Source organism: Lagopus muta, chromosome 7, assembly GCF_023343835.1.
Source record: "Lagopus muta isolate bLagMut1 chromosome 7, bLagMut1 primary, whole genome shotgun sequence".
Taxonomy (NCBI): domain Eukaryota; kingdom Metazoa; phylum Chordata; class Aves; order Galliformes; family Phasianidae; genus Lagopus; species Lagopus muta.
In genome coordinates this window covers 23,832,331-23,850,477 of record NC_064439.1, presented here as the reverse complement: position 1 = coordinate 23,850,477, position 18,147 = coordinate 23,832,331, and the positions used below count along the sequence as shown (strand labels likewise).

Here is an 18,147-nt window from a genome sequence, read left to right as displayed (position 1 = left end):
TACCAGCTAGTTTTCATTTTCTTAACTAGGGTAGAATTAGATCTGTGGTACCAGGACAAAAACTACGTCGCACCATCTGCCCGAACCCTCGCTACTTATCAACTAACTTCCTAAAAAGCAGATGTCAGAAATTTGGATTTCTAGGTTTAGCTCCACAATGCTCACTGGTCTGTAAGAAATCACAGGTGTTTGCCAATCAAAACAAACCTCAGGTGTACTTGTGATACTAGGACCAATAGATTCAGTCTGTTCACTATCATGTGCCATCAAAGTATGAACACAGCCTAGTTCTGCACCAGAAACCAGTGCTCACATGGGACCATAAAAACATCTCTAGCTTTCCTCAAAGCTCTCAGCAGAGCTTCTCTCAAAAGCACTATCTTCTTACCAAACCAAAACCTATGATTTTACAGATTTTTTATTATTATTATTATTATTTAAATATCCACATTTTCTTCTGGAAATCACTTCATCAATAAATAATCAGTCTGCCTTCAGCCTGTGTAGCTCTGTTCTGCCAGCCTGTATGCACCAGTTCTTCCTGCAGCAGTGTCAGCAGCAACAGCAACAGATGAGCTGTGATCTCTGAGACTGGGCATTAGCAGTTCTAGAATTAATCTGCTCTCCTCCTGAGTCTATGCTCAGTCTACAGTTTCACAGCCAGTTTACAGCAGAATGATAAAAAGGGGGAGATCTCACATGCATAAAATCATAGAATAATTTACGCTGGAAAAGACCACAAAGATTATCTAGTCCAATTATAACCAATCCCCACCATGCCCACTGACCACGACCCTCAGTTCCAAATATACACACTTCCATGGGAGGTTGATCACACTAGAGAAAGGTGGAGTTCATGGTTTGGTTGTGATTCTTCATTTAGGGTAGCTATTTGTGTTAAACCATCTTTTAGCCACAGAATCATTAATGTTGGAAAAGACTTCTAGGATCATCCAGTCCAACTGTCCATGTACCACCAATACTTCCCACTAAACCACGTCCCTCAGTGCAACATCTACATGCTTCTTGAACACCTCCAGGCACAGCAACCCTGCCATTTCACTGGGCAGCCTCTTCCAGTGCCACAACACTCTTTCCAAAAAGAAATTTTTCCCAATATCCTACTTGAATTTCCTCTATAACTGAGGCATAAGAGATGACATGGCCAATGTACCCTCTTCATAAAGCAAGATGGAGGGATACATAAAAGGAAGAATAACCTTCCTTATACAGATAAACAGGCATCTGCACATAATCAAAATAAATCAGAAATAATGTCTCGGCATTCCTCTGGCAGAATACAGCAAAGGTGATTTTATCCTGCTTACCTCCTGTGATGACAGCTCTGTTAATATTTTCCTCTTCAAGTTGGGCAACTCTAACACACACGCATGCCTGAGTGTACTGATGAACCCAAACACATACTGAGTACATCTTCTGCACCCAATGACAAACAACCATCCACTACTGTCCACCAGTGATAGAGATGCCCTGAGACATGGACAGTAGCTTGTGGAATTGCCATTATCACAAGTCAGTCACGCCAGGCAAATACCCATGGCATGGTGCAAAACACAGCACTTTGAATACCAGAAAGGATGGCAAGCAAAGCCATGAACAGCAACCAAGGCCCTGGGATGAACACTGAATTCCTAGTACGGCCACAACAATCCAGACAATTATCCAAAGGATAGCTCTTAACATAAGTACATCACGACCCTTGAATATGAGAACAAATTCAATTCTCTTCTCTAGAGAAATGTGATCATATGCTGTCATTGCTTGTTGATGGCAGTGGTAGTGTAGGACATGTTAAAATAAATTCCTTCAAAATACATTTCATTGTCTTAACATCAAAAAAGTTACACCATTACCATATCATGAGGAACTTAGAAATGTCCAGTTAGCATTTTCACAGCTACTTTATCCTGAACAGCAGTCTACACTTTGCTTAAAAACAACTTTTGAACTCTGCTTTCGTTTATAAACGTAGCATTACATTATTTTACATGTTTTGAACTGCCATATTTTATAGGCTAGAGCTTTCGTGCTTAACGACCTCCATCCCTTCTAGAGGGCTGAGCAGCTTTTAGAAGCAGTTGTGCAACTTCCTCATCTCAATGGACAGTGTCTGCATCGGGCTGAAGGGGAATACAATGTACTTCCAGCTTACAGAACTGTGGTTTTTTTTTAACCAGAAAGCTGGTGTGGAATTAAATCTAGTAATCCAAGCTCTGTAACATTACTGGTTATGTATGTAGAAGTACAGCACCTGACTATGCATGTAAAAGTATAGTACTGAAAACTGTACACTGCAGAGAGAAATCAGTGAGTTTTCATGCTATTAGCAGAGGTTTTGGCTCACAGATTTGGGCGAGCTGGTTTTATTTTCAGAAAGTTTAATACGAAAGAGCTACTAGGACCCGTGTTTTACATTTTTCAAAATACACAGTATAGTTGCTTCAAGCTCTTCTTACTTGAACATATTCCTCTGTGAGCACCAGCATCCTTCTTACTTTTTTAGCAGCAGCCTCGTTACTTTTTTACTCCAAACTAGAAATTACTCATAGATTGCCACTTGCATTTCCAATTTCAGTCATATAAACCAAGATAAGAAGGTTGCCCCTGTGCCCATCCCTTACACACACACCACCCTTTTCAACAAGAAGAGAGCTGCTTACCTCCCACCTTACACAAAACAATCTGATAACTACAGTTTCCAAGAGAGGATTGCCAGGAGGTTCTGGGGAATTTCAGCCTGCTTCTTTACAAGCTCTACCCTACCACTGTCAGTGCCACACACAACAATGAGCAGCAGTACAAGAATCCAAGGCAGCTTGGTGTCACATGTGAACAGTTAACAGAACTTCACAAGGGATTGGTTGTATGCACAAAGATTACTCACATGAATAACAGGGTCTACAACTGGGCACTTCCTCTATTTTTAGCATGTATCCACAAAGAATGACAGATTTCTGTGGGCTTCTTTAGATGCATCAGTTCAGTCCTTGCTTCCAGTATACAGCTTCTGGCACCTATCATTTATCACCAGCTTGCTGTGTATGCTTATCTACCTCATGTCTGAGACCAGTCTGACTGGATGGTGTGGAAAATGCACAAAAGCACACATCAGATAGAGCACGTTCTTATTTATGGAAGCGGAAAGAAAAATGGGGGAAGTAAAAGTGAAGCAAACAAACACATTTATTCAACACCACTGTCTTACCTTCCTATGGGTCCCAGATCTCCAGAGTCCTGGCTGCCTGCATCACTGGGTGTGCTCACTGATTTCGAAGAGGGAGACATAGGGGTTGGGACTAAATAATGAAAATAACAGGTATCCCATGTTAACACATGCAGCGACTGCACTGATGAAGAGCAGTGTCAGACAAATCAAAACCAATGGACCAAAATGACAGTGGATGAATGATTAGGAGAGTTTGAAATGGTGAAAGCAAATAAGGAAAGGAAAGAAAAAGAAAAGGAAGAGAGTCAAGTGAATTTTAAGTCTTCTGGAAATGTTAAAACTGACATGAATTTAGACAGGACTAAAAGCCCAGTGTGATTCCACAACTAATCAGTGGCGGAGATATCTGCAGAAACAGAAGTTTTTTCTTGGCTGTATTTTAAAGCTGACTTGCAAAAGATTTTAAACGTATGAAGAAATACCAGGGGCTCGTCTTGTCAGAAATCTAAGTGAACTCTTCTGGTAGCCACAGAGGCAAAACAGCAAGCAAGTTTCTCAAATTTTCCGTTTAAATTAAAAGCCGCTGCCCATTAGATATGTTCTAAGACTGCAGTGCAGAAATGGCATCCAAAATAAAAGTTAAATAAGGAAATCCAGCTAAGTTAAAATCATTTCCCAAAGATGGTGAGAATACGCACTAATTTGCTTAGCGAACATCTTTTCTTAAATAATTTAAGATGTATTAGATTGCCATTTTGGATGATATACGATTTCCACACTCAAGGAAATATTTCCCTTGGCTTAGATTCTATTTGCGCTCTCTAGAAATGATTTTCTCTTTGGTTTGCTGAGGCTTTTGAAGCATATTCATGCAAATCCAGCCTTGTTTCCTTTAACAGGAAAGGAAGATCACAGCTCAAGGTCAGCCCAAGTTTAAGCTCTTCAGCAAGGAATAACAAATAAAAAAGTAGAAGTATCCTGATTTCTTTTAAAATGGTTACTCAAAAATATTTAAAGTGCAGGAATGGCTCCAGTCAAGATTTAGCACAAGTATTCTTCAAAGCAGCCACACTGAATAAAACACAAAAAGGAGTTCTAATGCAACAGTGAGGTTTCCCATTTGGTTTAAATCATGTGCATTTCTTTTTATAGATTTAACTGAGTGAAACTTTAAACTATTTTGTTACGCTCTATAATGTATAATGACAGACCTGTCAAGAGACTTGGATTTTCCATGTGGTCAAACATTTCAGGCAGATTCTTACTAGAGACTGTCACAGAAATGAATGCAGCATGGAAAGTGAATTCATCTTCATGACAGCCCTTTGGCAGGTTACAGGTATGGCATGGCAGTTTATGTATTCCACGTTCACAGAGGGATCTGGGCATCATATGTGAAGGCAGAATTAAGCTTTCCTTTGTATACTAATTGTCAGTGTATACAAAAGGGAATCAAGGAGGACAGAATACTACTGCTTAATTAAGATCAACATACATGTGAATTTTAATGTTCTTCAGATAGCACAAAGAAAATAGTTAACTAAGGTAAGAACTATTATTTTGCAACATTAATAAGTGTTCATTTATTATATAAGGAAATGCATCCACATTTTTTAAGATAAATATGAATATTCTAAACGCATAAATATTAAAAATGTATTGAAGTGATGTATTTGTATATACACCACTGGGTTATTTACAAAGCATATTTTATGATACGTTAAAATAACCCAACAGTTACTCAGCAGACATTTTTTCTGAGAAGCGGTATTTAAAAGTTCCAGTCAGTAGATTATAAGTTATTAAAATGGTAACTTGTCCCAGAAAATGTCGGTTGATGCAAGGTCGGGACTGAATTCCTCAATTCATGATTCAGAATGTCACCATCTACATTCATGAGGAACTATGGAAGTGCTTTCTGAAACTAAGGCTTCTGCTTTCTTTTCCCTAAATATTACAGGCAAGAGTATTTAGGAGTAAAATCCTAGTCTCAATGCCAAAGAATGTAATGACACCTCCAGAGGTGCCAATATTTCTGCTAAAACAATGAAAGTGATTCTATATTCAAAGGAGAGGAAAACACTTGAAAGAGAACGAATGAGAAAGTGAGAGGAAGAGGGGCAGGGCAAGGCAAGGCAGGGAGGAGAGAAAAAGGGAGAAAAAGGAAGGAAGCAAGAAAGGAAATTTCTCACTTCAGGGCCAACTAATACATCAGATAGAACTTAATCAAGTATTTCAGATAGTATTTTCCCATGTATTTTTCTTAAACTGAGGACTCTAGATTCTATAATTTAAATACCAGAACAGCCATGTCCAAAAAACCATAAAAATAATCTGTTGATAAGCTTTCTGATCACTGTGATTTGCCATTTCATTTTCTCTCTCCATTTTGCTTGAATTTTAGTGAAATAAATGGGAGTCCCCACATAACTATGCTCCACCTTCCTTAGCAAATGCTTGTATTTATGAAACAAAGATTGGGGCTAATGAAGTGCAGCGTTTATTATATTACTTGTGGATCATCAGGTGTAAGAGAAGATCTAATAGTCCATCAGAAAAGAAATCATTACTGGTATGCAAAAATCAATCCGCAATGCAAAAATTTCTTCTAGAAATGAAACAGATGTTTTTGGCAATGGTAAGTACTCAAAATGCCATGAGCTGGTATATCACAGAATCACAGAATTGTATGCGAATGATATGGTAGGCATTCAAACAGAAGAGTTCACTTCACTAATACAGCCAAAAAAATCAAAAAAAGCAAAGCATGCTTTAATAGAAGAATGCATTCATTGTGGCAGAGTCGAATGCTTTACAGTATGCTTCTCTTAAATACCTAGAGGTGGTTCTGGGGATATGCCAATGCTCTGCAACAAAGCTTCTGTCTCTCTTCTCTTGCGGTCCAGGTCAGAATCTTCTTGAGCTGGCTCCTTCTTTTGCTGTAGATCAGCCTCAATTAAAAAAAAAAAATCATCCACATATAATCAGCTCTAACAATTAAGTGCGTGAAGAATATTCACCATTGATTAAGAAAACTTCAAAATTCACTTAGAACATTTAGGTAGCTAATTTATACTGTTTATATGTCAGTTACAATACTTTTGCCTGACTACATGAGAAAACTGATCTTTGCAAATATTTTTTTACGGAATGCTAATGGACATCTTTTGCCTCTCACATATCAGATGCAGTTACTCTGTAGAAAAATGGTAGCCAAAGCATTCTTCTGACCCCACATACCACAACTTGACAGACTGAAAATGCCAGTGTGCTGACTTATTCAGCGAACATGGACACTGACCATAGAATAACAGATATCATGAACCTGATTAAAAAATTACCCCATCCCTACTTCCTCAGGGATCAAGAAATAAAATTCCATTGGACTTTGGTGATGTAGACTGAGGGCCTACATTAGGTCCCAAGCACTTGCAGGCAGTAAAAATACTGTCTTAGAACTTCAGCATCAAACAGGAGCAAAGAAGAGGACTAATACTTAAAACAGTATTTTGGCAGCCCCTGACACTGACAGCCAAAATTAACAGTCCACCAGATGTCTTCCTCTTTGCTTAGACAACTACATCTTCACAGAATCACAGAACGGTACTGGCTGGAAGGCACCTGTGCAGGACACTTCATGGAGCTTCCATGGGTTAGACTCAGTGGCTAGAGCTGGCTACTGGGGTCAGTGGAACATTCCAACCACAACAGGATCTCCACAAGATGTAAAATCAGGCAGGGAACAAAGAAAAGAACTCAGTAGCTTCCTCTAGCCACTGGCTTACCTCCCATCTCTTTAATTCATTAACAGGCTAGTGCTGAACACTGAAAATACTAACTTCTAAAGTTCTGCTTACAGAGGACTCACGCAGTGACTCTAGGAGCCTCACTGGGATATGTGCTGGTAATTGCACAAAAATGTCTCAGATGAAAAAAGACAAAAACGATGACCAAAACTGAAACATGGATTTCTTGGATCACATCACATTTCCACAGTAATTCTGTGAAATTCATGTACGATATTAAAGTGTCAGTTTAAAAGGAAACCAGTTATTAGTAAAGGATAACAGGTGCTTTAAACAATAGTAAGTGTTGACATTTGAAGGAAAGGAAACATAATCACTTAATGCTTCTCTGACTTTGCATGAAAATGAATATCCACTCCCTGTCAATTCTCACCTCTGTTCCACTAAGTGAATGAATAAAAAGAAGTACAAATCCCTTAATGAAAAATCTAATGCATATTGTCAAGGACAAATAAACTAATATGTCAATCAAACTTTAACAGAACTGAAGGATGCACCCATGCCAGAAGATGAAAATGCAATTGCAATTATGTTTTACTTTACTGGAGAATAATAATTGTAAATCTGTTACCTTAGCCAGTAATCAAGCTGGTCTTCAGAGAAGAAAATACATATTTAGATTGTAATAGCTCGAAAAAACTCAAGACCTTTTTCTGTCTTTCTGCACTCTCCACTCCCTTTCCATTGAAGGAAAGCCCAGCAAAAAGCATTGTGGCAAATCAATTTTTCTTTCTACACACACATACACATCATGTTGTCTAAATTGTTGTCATCTGACAGCATGTTAGTTTTAAAAGCAATTCCCTCACCCCAACTTTCTTGGCTAAAAATAAGCATTTTGATTTTAAGGTTAGATTGATGTGGCTTTGGAGATCTCATCCCACATGACAGTTACCTTGGAGTATACAATACTGAGATGTCAAAACCTCAGCGAGACCCTTCCGCAGGCATGGGCTATTTAAAAGGCACTCCTGCATATTTACCTCTTTCTTCTTCCTTTCTTCTTCCTTCCGTTTCTTTTCTTCTCTTATCTGAGCCAAGCGCTGCTTTTTGCGCTCAAGTTCTGCTTTTAAATCACTTTTGTCCGACATTTTGATTCTGCTGGAAACAAAATACGGAAACCAAGTTGAAAAGAGAATTAAAAGTTTTCCCTATTTACTGAAAACAGAACCCAACGATATCAAAAATAATGCTTATAAAATTGCTACAAATATACTCCTACATAATTGCTGCCCTTGGAAGAGGCAGGATATTTGTTTTAAACTTCAAGAAATTGGATCAGAATATCTCCAATCACGGAACATATTTCAAAATTGTCTTTATTAGAGAGCCACCTTTGTGAAGCACAGTTCAAAACAATGCTTTAATATTTCTAATGCACTGAAACTGATGCCCTTCAACTTTCATCAGCTTCAGCATCTCTGCCAGACCGTAAGTTACAGATCCACAGTAGAAGAGGATGTACTTGAACAATCTCTGCCCCAAGCAGCCCTGTGTATCTTAGACAACTAGGAATTTAACTGGCAAAAATTGGAAACCTGGTAGCTTTGCTTCTGCACAAGTCTTGAGAGGCTGCCATCCCAGCACTCCCTCCTGTCCCATGGTACAGCCAGGCACAGGCCACTAGCCCCTTTGCAGCCACGGGATACATACAATACCAATCCTTTACTACAGTCCTTGAGCCTCACCGATGCTGCAAAAATTCACAGTCTGAATCACAGATAATGTAACTGCTCTATATCATAATCATTACAGGCTGTCATCTAACTGTATCAACACTGATTTTCTTCTTAGTTACTTCAAAGACAGTCCTGACTATTACAGGCGTTCATGGAAAGAGTTAACTCCTCCCTTGACCACATCCACTACTGCAACTCAAAATCAATCACGTAGATGGCAATATCACATATATGTAATGGAAGCCTATTGCTTGCTGGACGCATGGGAAATTAAATGGCAGCTTTCCATTAATACTAATGAGAACTTCATCCACATTGCTGCCTGGGTGGGATAACAACCAGAAAGTAAACCCATACGGTAAAAATGATGTGGGACTTTCACTCGTCATCAATTGCTCCGCAGTTGTAAGCTTCCTTCTCTTCAGATGACAAAAGCATAATTAGCCTGTGATATGAAGGACATTGGCAACAAAACACCACCTGCATTTTAAGCACAGTCTTGGCCCCAAATGATTTGTTCTCTTCACAAGTATTTTCCTCTTACAGCAAAGACAGATAAAATGTGGAATGAGGAAAACACTGAATGCAAACAGCAGGCATAACAGCAGCGTGAGGGATGCCAAAGGGTTAACCATGTGCCAAACACACTGCTCCACAGTCCAACACCCAACTGAAGCCTATCAGCAAGAATCGCACCCATCCTACCAGGGGTCACCACAGATTCTACATCCACTGCTGTTTGCTGCTCATTCCCACATGAGACCTGCTTTCCTTTCCCAGCCCAGGGCCTTCTGGTTCAACCTACAACACAGTAAATGGCACAGCCAAGATGAACATCAAAGCACCAATGAGCTGGACCATGGAGTGCTCTAGCTGTACGCACACTGGGTGCACTAGCTGTACACAGAGGACCACTGTATTTTTTTATTCCTCTACCACTGATCCTATTTGCCTATTTGCAATGATATTTCAGACATTGTTTCGAATCTGAGAAAGAGAGATCAAAATTCTCAGAAAACTTGTATTTGATATGGATAAAACCAAGCGGCAGCACCTTCACTAACTCTAATCTGATCATTTGACATCAGCAAGTTATTTTTCAGGTGGGAAATGCCAGGAGAAGAAACTGAGCTTCTTAATAATGGCACAAGCAGTATTTTGCCTAGCAGCCTGCTCAGGATTTATGGGTGTCTCCTGGATATTGTTGAAATCCTATTTGAAGTCATTTTCCTAATCTGTTGTGCACATTTGAATTCTGATTATGAGGTTTCCCCTCCGAGCCCTTTGGACTAGATAGAGTTTTCGCATCCTTTTAGTTCTGCAGTTTAGCAACAGAGAACGAAATCCTGTTTCTATGCAGAAAATATGCAAATGTATTTTAAAGCTCCTAGCAGAGACCCAGAGGGTTTGGCATCCCTTTCAAGCTGTTTGTCAGATATCAATGAATAGCTTTTAAAAATTCATTCCCCTAATGTCAGGGAAGCTAGCTTTTCCCCTGATTTAGGCATCAGCTACTTAATGCCTGGCCCCTTCTTTACAATGCTCCAGTCAGGGTGATCAAATTCCATTATAAGTTTGCCCTATTTTTAACAAAACAAAGCTTACATACAACAAAGATGATGTATTACATTTCTTTCAAAAAACGTTTGCAGTTTTGAGTTATAGAAAGAAATTCATCTCAAGTTACTTTCTTCCTGTCTGCAGCCATTCCTTAGCTGCCCCAAGCAGCTTATCAACCTCCAAACTTGCCACGTACAGTTTCAGCAAAATGGAGCACCACACATATGGAACCACCTTTCTCAGATGTCAGCAAGGCAGCAGTTAGCACAGAGGCAGCATGCCGACACACTCATTGCTCCGCTTGGCATCAACTACAGAGTTAGCACTCTGTATTCATTACTAGGAATAAATTCCTAATAATTGTCATTCTGTGTGCTAAAAGGCATGTCACAGGAAGAGAGAGAAAGGCAAGCAGTAAAAAAGGATTTGCTTTTCACATTCTCTGTGGTGCAAAACCACAACCCCAGGCTTACAGATGACCTCAGCTTTCCCAGCTGGTCAGAGGGAAACGGTAAGGAGCACATTTTGTAGCAAAGCCATTAAACCATCTATCTGAACACGTTGGATCGAATTGGATCCGAGCACTGCATTAACTGTAGAAATAGTTCTCACAGCAGTGCAGCAGCCCAGGGCTCCACTCCTTGAGGGAAGCGCATAATCTTGGATCCAGTTTTATTTTATGTGACTCAGGTAACTGTGTCAAGTGACACAGTTCCTAAAGCAGAGTCCTACCAGCCCAGACCAGCTTACAGACCAAGTGCTGAGACACATTTGTGGCTGATGTGAGCTGCCTTGTACAGAGCACTTGCCTGCACTTCCCACACCCAAAGGGAATTATCCTTTCTATGAGCCACAGGATAAAGCAGTCTGCTCCTCCTGTTATGATTTTTAATGAAACTTGGCTGTTGTATTTCAAAATGCCCTTTTACACATTCATCGTGTATGCCCCAGAGTCTTCCCTCAGGCATGGAAATAAAGGCAATCGCACTTACATATGACAGGGCCACCCAACCCCTCATTGGGACAGCACCCAGGCACATGCAAATGCAATGCTGAGGCTTTGAGAACAGCATTCTTGCCCTTCACCACCACCATACTCCTCTTGCTACATCTGCATGTAAGAGGTATCCTTACTATCAGCGCAGGGATGAAGAAGAGAAACCAGGCATCCTAGAATGTGACTCTGCTTTGCCTAAAGCAGATGTCTAAATGAGGTCCAAAAGCCAACAGATTCTCTCCACTGATGATAAAGGGCCCTTGGTTAGTAGTTAAGTTCTAGAAAACCCCATTGTAAATGTCTCAAAGTGAATGAGAAGAATCCTGTCCCTTCTATCCTCCCAGCAGTTCTTGTTACCCTGTCATACATGAAATAAGAGCTTTTGAAGGCCAATTACTTTAATCTTAAATAATAATGGTGTTTTTGTAAACTTCTCTGCTATACAGAACATACACACAATGACTCCATCCACTTCTCACACAGGTGGTAACATCTCATGACTATTCCCTCTGTGACAGCAGTAAGCACGTAAACATGGAAGGTGCAAATAACAGTGTTCTATACCTGAACTGACTAAAAGCCATGTAAAGCCTTGTACGGGTACAAGCCAGTAGCCATTACAGCTCTACAGCAAACAGCAGGGTTTTATTAATGATCTTTAATCATAGTATTTGAGCAGGTATGTTTTATGAACCGTTTCTATGAACACTTAACAGCAAGAACAGCCACAGGATCTGAAGAAGTTTACTATAAGTGCAGAGCTAACATATGAATACTTGCAAGACCCGCAAAGCTACAGAGGAACAAACTCATGGACTTGTCAACTATACTCAGTCTGTGATTTGGACCAAATGTAAGAACAAATAAGCACAGAGAACACAATGAATGGAGTGAAAAAGAAGTCAAAGATGATGACAGGGAAAATTTTTATCAGCAGAAAAAGAAAAGTATTACATCTCCCTTCTCTTAAAGTCCGTACCTTTTTTCTAGAGCATCTCACCTATATGTCATTGCCAAGCTCATCTGAAAAGAAACTTCAGTTTCCCAAGCTAATAGGAGATGAAAAAGCCTACAGACTTTATTGCTATTTGGCACTGAGAGGATTTTAACACACTGCTCATTCAGCAGGCTGCACTGCAGAACTACATTCACCATCTCATGAGCCTCCAAGTCTCTTCTCTTTGCAATTATCTCCATTCTGATTATCAAAGAGGTTCATCAAACATTGTTACATATGGCATTGGTCAGCACATACAACTCATCATAACTGATTGGTTAACACACTTTTCTAAAATAAATAAGCAAGCTGTAATACCTGTAGATGCTTCACACTAAATGCCTGATAAAAAGCCAGTCACTCTTGAGTCCAAAACTGCAGAATATCTATCAAATGAAAGATAAAGTATGTTGCACAATAAGATTGATTAACCTGTAATTTTTGGTTTTAAAGAGCAGCTTTGTAGAGTAGGAGTACAGTTGCTATTGAAACCATTAAAAATGGAGTTTTCTACTGGAAGAAATTACTCATTTCTACACTGCATGGACCACTTTCATCTCTCTTCTGTAGAAACAAACACATTTCCTACAGTTATGAGTATTATACATTTTTACAGTAGAAGACATTCCCATGGGATCTAAATCTGACTTTTTAAAGTGGAAAACATGTATTGAAAGTATAAAATTGTATAAAGCAGATCAGCTTCTTTGGTCTGCAAGAAACCAGAGGGAGCTGCTACACTAGCATAAATGTATTCTAATCAATGGTATTCATGCTTCAAACGGGCAAGAGGGGCTGGAAATATTTTCCTGACAGCAGTTTTTAAGTAAATACAAGAGCACCTATTTCATCATGCATTACAGTTTCTTCTTGACATCAGTCACATAACCCAAATATTTTTGTTAGATAGACGTACCAATGTTTACAAGATCACAACAATGGGCAAATATTTGCAGATGCAAAATCTCAGTGCTGGCAGTGTTTTTAGAAGTGTCCCATATGATGAATCCAGAGAAACTCTAAGTAAAACTGGAGATTTTTTTTTCTACATAACCTTGAGGAAAAACACTACAGGCTTTTAGTGCTATATCTGTGTATTTATCCATAAATAAAAGTGGCTGTAAAGTCTTAGGTTTCAGGGAACATATCATTTTTATCCTTCAGCTTTTCCACAGGTTTCTAGCAGGTGGGCAAAGGTCTTGTACTTTGTTCTGTGAGGGCTTGCAATCACAGCATCCAGAGCTTTGGTACCGTGCTTCCTCCTGGTTGCTATGCAACAGGTCAGTGTATCTCCAGCCTATTTATTTCAAGGCTGACAGAGTATAAGATATGTGCCCACAGCTGCTTAATTACACTTCCCTTATAATCTATTACCATTTAATCTTCTTGCTCCTGTTCTTCCACAATGGCCCCTCTACAAAAAAAACTCAGTTACAGCAGAATTATGGGGTCCCTACACAGCAGCATATAAGCAAAGTTCTTCTATTGCCTATTCTTCAGGCACAGGCCTTAGTGGCAATGAAACATCATCTGCTCATCACCTCCTTCTCTCATGCCTCCTTATCCTCCTAAATTTACCATGACCTTTCCAATTCCAACAAGCGCAGTTCCATGGAAGAGTCATCAAGGCCGAAGAGAAGTTGTTGCTGGCAACAACCTTCTGAAAGTACATAAGAAACACACAGCATTCCAGCTAGAATTGTAAAGAATCCCACTTAACAAGGAGGTAACAAAGTGGTTTCATAGCTGCCACTAAACTTCCTCCCTTTTCACTGAGTACCATGGAACTCACTGGATGTACCACCTCAAAGATAACTAGACTATAAAAAAAACATCTTCTATCTTCCCTCAATAAACATTAAGAGCACAGTTACAACAATCTCGGGTGTGCTGGGAAATAACCCTCAATAATCCAACATGCACTGATTTATACCTCCCAGAATCCAACTCAGCAATAGAGCCCTAGTTACAAAGAATGAAGATTTAAATAAAACCGTCAGCTGCATGCTTGGCAACATTTTGATATTGTGGAATATAAGATTTGGGGGAATTTTTGGTCATTTCCCCCTCTATCAGCTTCTGTTATCTTCTACTGTTTGGCTGTATGTTAACTGTTCCATTCTATCTTTTACCAATTTCCCAGCTAACTTCAGAAAGAAACTGGAAGACTTGGCAAGGTGCTTCAAGAAGTTTCTTGATATTTGAAGAAAACCAAATGCAAGTGATAAATTGGTATGATTTCAGAGATGTATGAAGAGATGACAAAATTCTCATCCACAGGCTGAAGATCACTTGCCTAGATTTAAAAGAAGAGCAGCCCCGTATTTCATGGTAGTAATTTCTATGCGTCTTTTTATATAATACTCATATTTCAATGATATTGGCTGCTAATACCTCTCCATTTTATCACAACCTCTATAGAATATTTGGTTCTACACAAATCATCATAACAGTACCAACGTGCCTCCCAGGATGTCTGTTAGTCTCTCCTGGAGCAGAACGATGATTCATTTTCTCCTTCCAGCAAACATTTCAGATATTAAAACACATACTTCTATTCCTTATTGGGCAATGGAAGTAAAACAGAAACAAGAAATGGAAATAAAAGTGATCTCTCTGACACTTCTACCCTCCTCTTGAAATAATCCCAGTGGTTTATGTCCAGCAACCTGATACTTAAAGCCATTTACCCAGACATGAAAAATACACACTCTAGTCTCTGCTCCTGGACCCCGTTATGACAACGACCAGATAGATATCAAAGATGAAGGGATGCAGGTTTTCTGGAAGACTTACCCAGGTATCAGCTCTTTCTTAAAACACTTTGCTTTGCAGGTGATGTTTGTGAGTATATAATTAGGTTAAAAATACTATGCACCAATTTAATCTCTGAAAGCAATACACCTGAATCTTTAGAAAGATTTAGACTTAGGGAATAGCTCTGGCTGTAAGAAATACGTAGTCTATTTCACATGACTTGTCATCATTTCTAGGGAAGAAAAGTAGAAGGAACAGCACTCTACTCTTCATGTACTTGCCAGTGCCGCTCCTCCAACAAAGTAGTAACAAAGCAACATGAATGACCAGAGTTAGTCTTAGCCAGTCATCCCTGTTGGTACACAGGAAAATGACAGGCTAAGATAAAAAGAAGAGAGTATAAATGCAGATATCTAATGGCATATTTCAAAAGACTTTTAAGAACTGCAAAGAGAACCAAGTCCAGCACTGGGAAGGCTTAGACCCTCTTTGAGGTCACTGACAGTAAGAAAACTTTGAGATTTAAGCTTCAGACCTGAAAATGGTCAATGCATTTTAATACATTTGACCCAAAGAATATACAATGCGATATTAAACCAGAAAAATATTATTTTGTGATATTCACTATGATAGGAGTGCTTAAAAGATTCGGCCAAGTTGAAGAATGCTACACTCAGCATCACAGAGACAAATAAGAAGAGACTCTTCTAGTCCTGAGGAAGTTTTAATTCAATGAGTGTGGTGGAGGAAGGATGAGTCACTCCAGTTTTACCTAGGAAGAACTACGGCAAATTAAGGCCAAGGGGCTAAAGCCTCTCAAGGGCTTGTTACTACAATGCTCAGCAAGGCCATTTCAGGGCATCTGATCCTATAAAGATCCTTTCTTCACCCCAGCTTCCTACGATGGCCTGGACTGAGAAGCCATCTCGATGAGCAAGCTATCCTGGCAGCATGAAGCTGGTTGGACACTCCATGCCTCGTTACACAGCCCTGCCAGAGGACACCTGCCTATGCTCAGCATGCTCAGTACACAAACCCTTCCCCACGGAAGACAAAAGCTTCTTTCACAAAGGTGAGAAAGATTACCCCTCTGTTTTAGAAAACATTGACAAGAAAGAGTCTGCCAACCTCTTCAGTGTATCTTCTCAGCGACTGCAGCAATCCGCCCAAAAGCAGGAAAAGTTTATTTTCAGGAGTATTCATCTTTTGTTGCTTGTTTGTTTTCCTTGAGAAGACCAAAAGCCACCTCCCTAGGGCAGCTGTAGGCCAACAGATTAGAAAGACTACAGGTATGGAGAGTGCCTTCTCAGCCACTGAAGATACTTTCTAGTAGTTTATTTTCAGCAGGAGAAGCAGATACAAGACAGCAAATACTAGTCCCTAACTGAGGCCCCTGGGTCCTAGTCTTTGTTTCAGAGTAAGTTTATATTATACCCAATGACTGTTTAGTTTAAAGTACAACACTGTATTTAGTGTCTGGAGGCCAAGTCTTCTCTTGCTGGGTGCTTGATGCAAGGAAGTGAAGAGCCACTTCTCTTTTTCCCTGCAGGTGTTCTCAGGTCCAAATAATCTTTAACATTAATATGGAGCAGCTTCAGAAAGCACCTTCTGAAGAAGGCATATAGCTTGCTGATTACAGGACAGATGTAGGTAACACTTTTAAGCAAAAGCAAAAGTTACCTGAGACTCCTTTACACTCCTTTGGGTATATCTCCCTATAACTAGGGCATACTGAAAGAGGGAGCATGTGCCATGGGCTGGAGTTCCACATGGAGCACAGTCTGATAAATGGGCTCAAGAAATGAGTCAACGAGAGGAAGACAGCAGATACTCAGGCTGTAGAATCTGGGGGTTCAAGGGTAAGAACACATCCAGCAGAGGAACTCTGAGGAGTTATTAAACACTTCATCTACTTCTAGAGCTACATCTAAGCAGAAATTTTGAGGATTGCAGTGTGGAATTTGTTTCTTCACCATTTTGTCAGTCTTGATTTACCTGGTGGTCAGGCACCATAACAACTCTGAATTTGAGGAAGTCAGGTAAAAATCCCAGGTTCAAGATACTGTATGCCTGCACTTAAATCCAAGATTCCTACCAAGGCAAGGCTGGCTGCAAATCAACTCTTCTCTCCCATGCATCAGTTGCCACCAGTTATCTTCAAAGGAAGCTCAGTGCTGTAGATATTTTTGGAAAACACACCCAGTTTTATTAATGGCTTTGAAAATACAGAACCACTGCTGGTGTGCAGCGCAGTTGTAGTCAGCCCGGTTGCCATGCCTGGACTTACCACATCAGAAGGTGACAACTTTAAAGTCAATACCTGCATTGACTAACCCTAGTATTAAACTATATTACAGCTTTGTTCGAAAAGATTCATATTTCACATTGACTGCCTGATAGTCTTTACTTCCCTGTCCTCTGATTAATTGATACAATGCGAGTAAACAACAAACAGCCTCACACATAAAGGGCTGCTGTGGAAGGCACGGGGAACATTAACAGTAAAGCTGCAAAGACTTTTTTTTTTTTTTAACCTTAGCCCCTTCTAGAGAATATAATCTACTGCTGCCTTTTGAGTTTTAACTTTGAATGTATGAGAAAAGACCTGAAGAGCAGCATCTTATAATTATCGGCTAAAAAGTACTGAATTTGCACAGGGTACTGTTAATATATTTGAGGAAGCCCATGCAGGCTGACAAACCAGGCTTGCCTTTTTTTTTTTTTTTTTTTGCTATTAATCAACTTCCTGTGAAAAAGGAAAATATTGTGGGAACTAATGGGACAGTTTTCCCACAGGCTCTTTTGGTGCAAACAGAGAATGGCATCACTGTTCAGGTTTTTGTTTTGTTTTGTTTTTGTCTCCAGCACAATACCCTCCTACCCCACCAGCACAATTTTTTTTGTATTATTATTACTACTATGGAGATACTGAAAGGCAGGAATACAACATTCACAGGCTGTGCCAAGCGCGGCAGATTACGTACATGAATAGCCAACTGCACACTAGGGGGTATGATTTAGGTCAGATTTCTTACTTCACTCCAAAAGGTTATAGATTTTTAAGCCATTCATTGTTTAATGCACCACAGTTTGCACCCATGCGCACACAGAACATTAAATATCTTTCCACACATTTTTCCAGAAGTAATTTGTTTTCCCCAGCA

At 39.7% G+C, this 18,147-nt stretch overlaps 1 protein-coding gene across 6 annotated transcripts in view; it reads right to left on the bottom strand.

Annotated features, from left to right (window-relative positions):
* DYNC1I1 (dynein cytoplasmic 1 intermediate chain 1) overlaps window positions 1-18,147 on the bottom strand; it is a 188,824-nt gene that overhangs the window by 158,310 nt on the left and 12,367 nt on the right. For 2 of the 6 annotated variants that reach the window (XM_048952226.1, XM_048952228.1), the window contains exons 2-4: window positions 7,977-8,094; window positions 6,024-6,138; window positions 3,227-3,317 (exon numbers count right to left, since the gene is read on the bottom strand). In XM_048952226.1, coding sequence (XP_048808183.1) covers window positions 3,227-3,317; window positions 6,024-6,138; window positions 7,977-8,094 — 324 coding nt within the window. Of the gene's footprint in view, window positions 1-3,226; window positions 3,369-6,023; window positions 6,139-7,976; window positions 8,095-18,147 lie in introns of all 6 variants that reach the window. The other 4 variants (XM_048952227.1, XM_048952229.1, XM_048952223.1 and 1 more) reach the window with 3 other exon arrangements.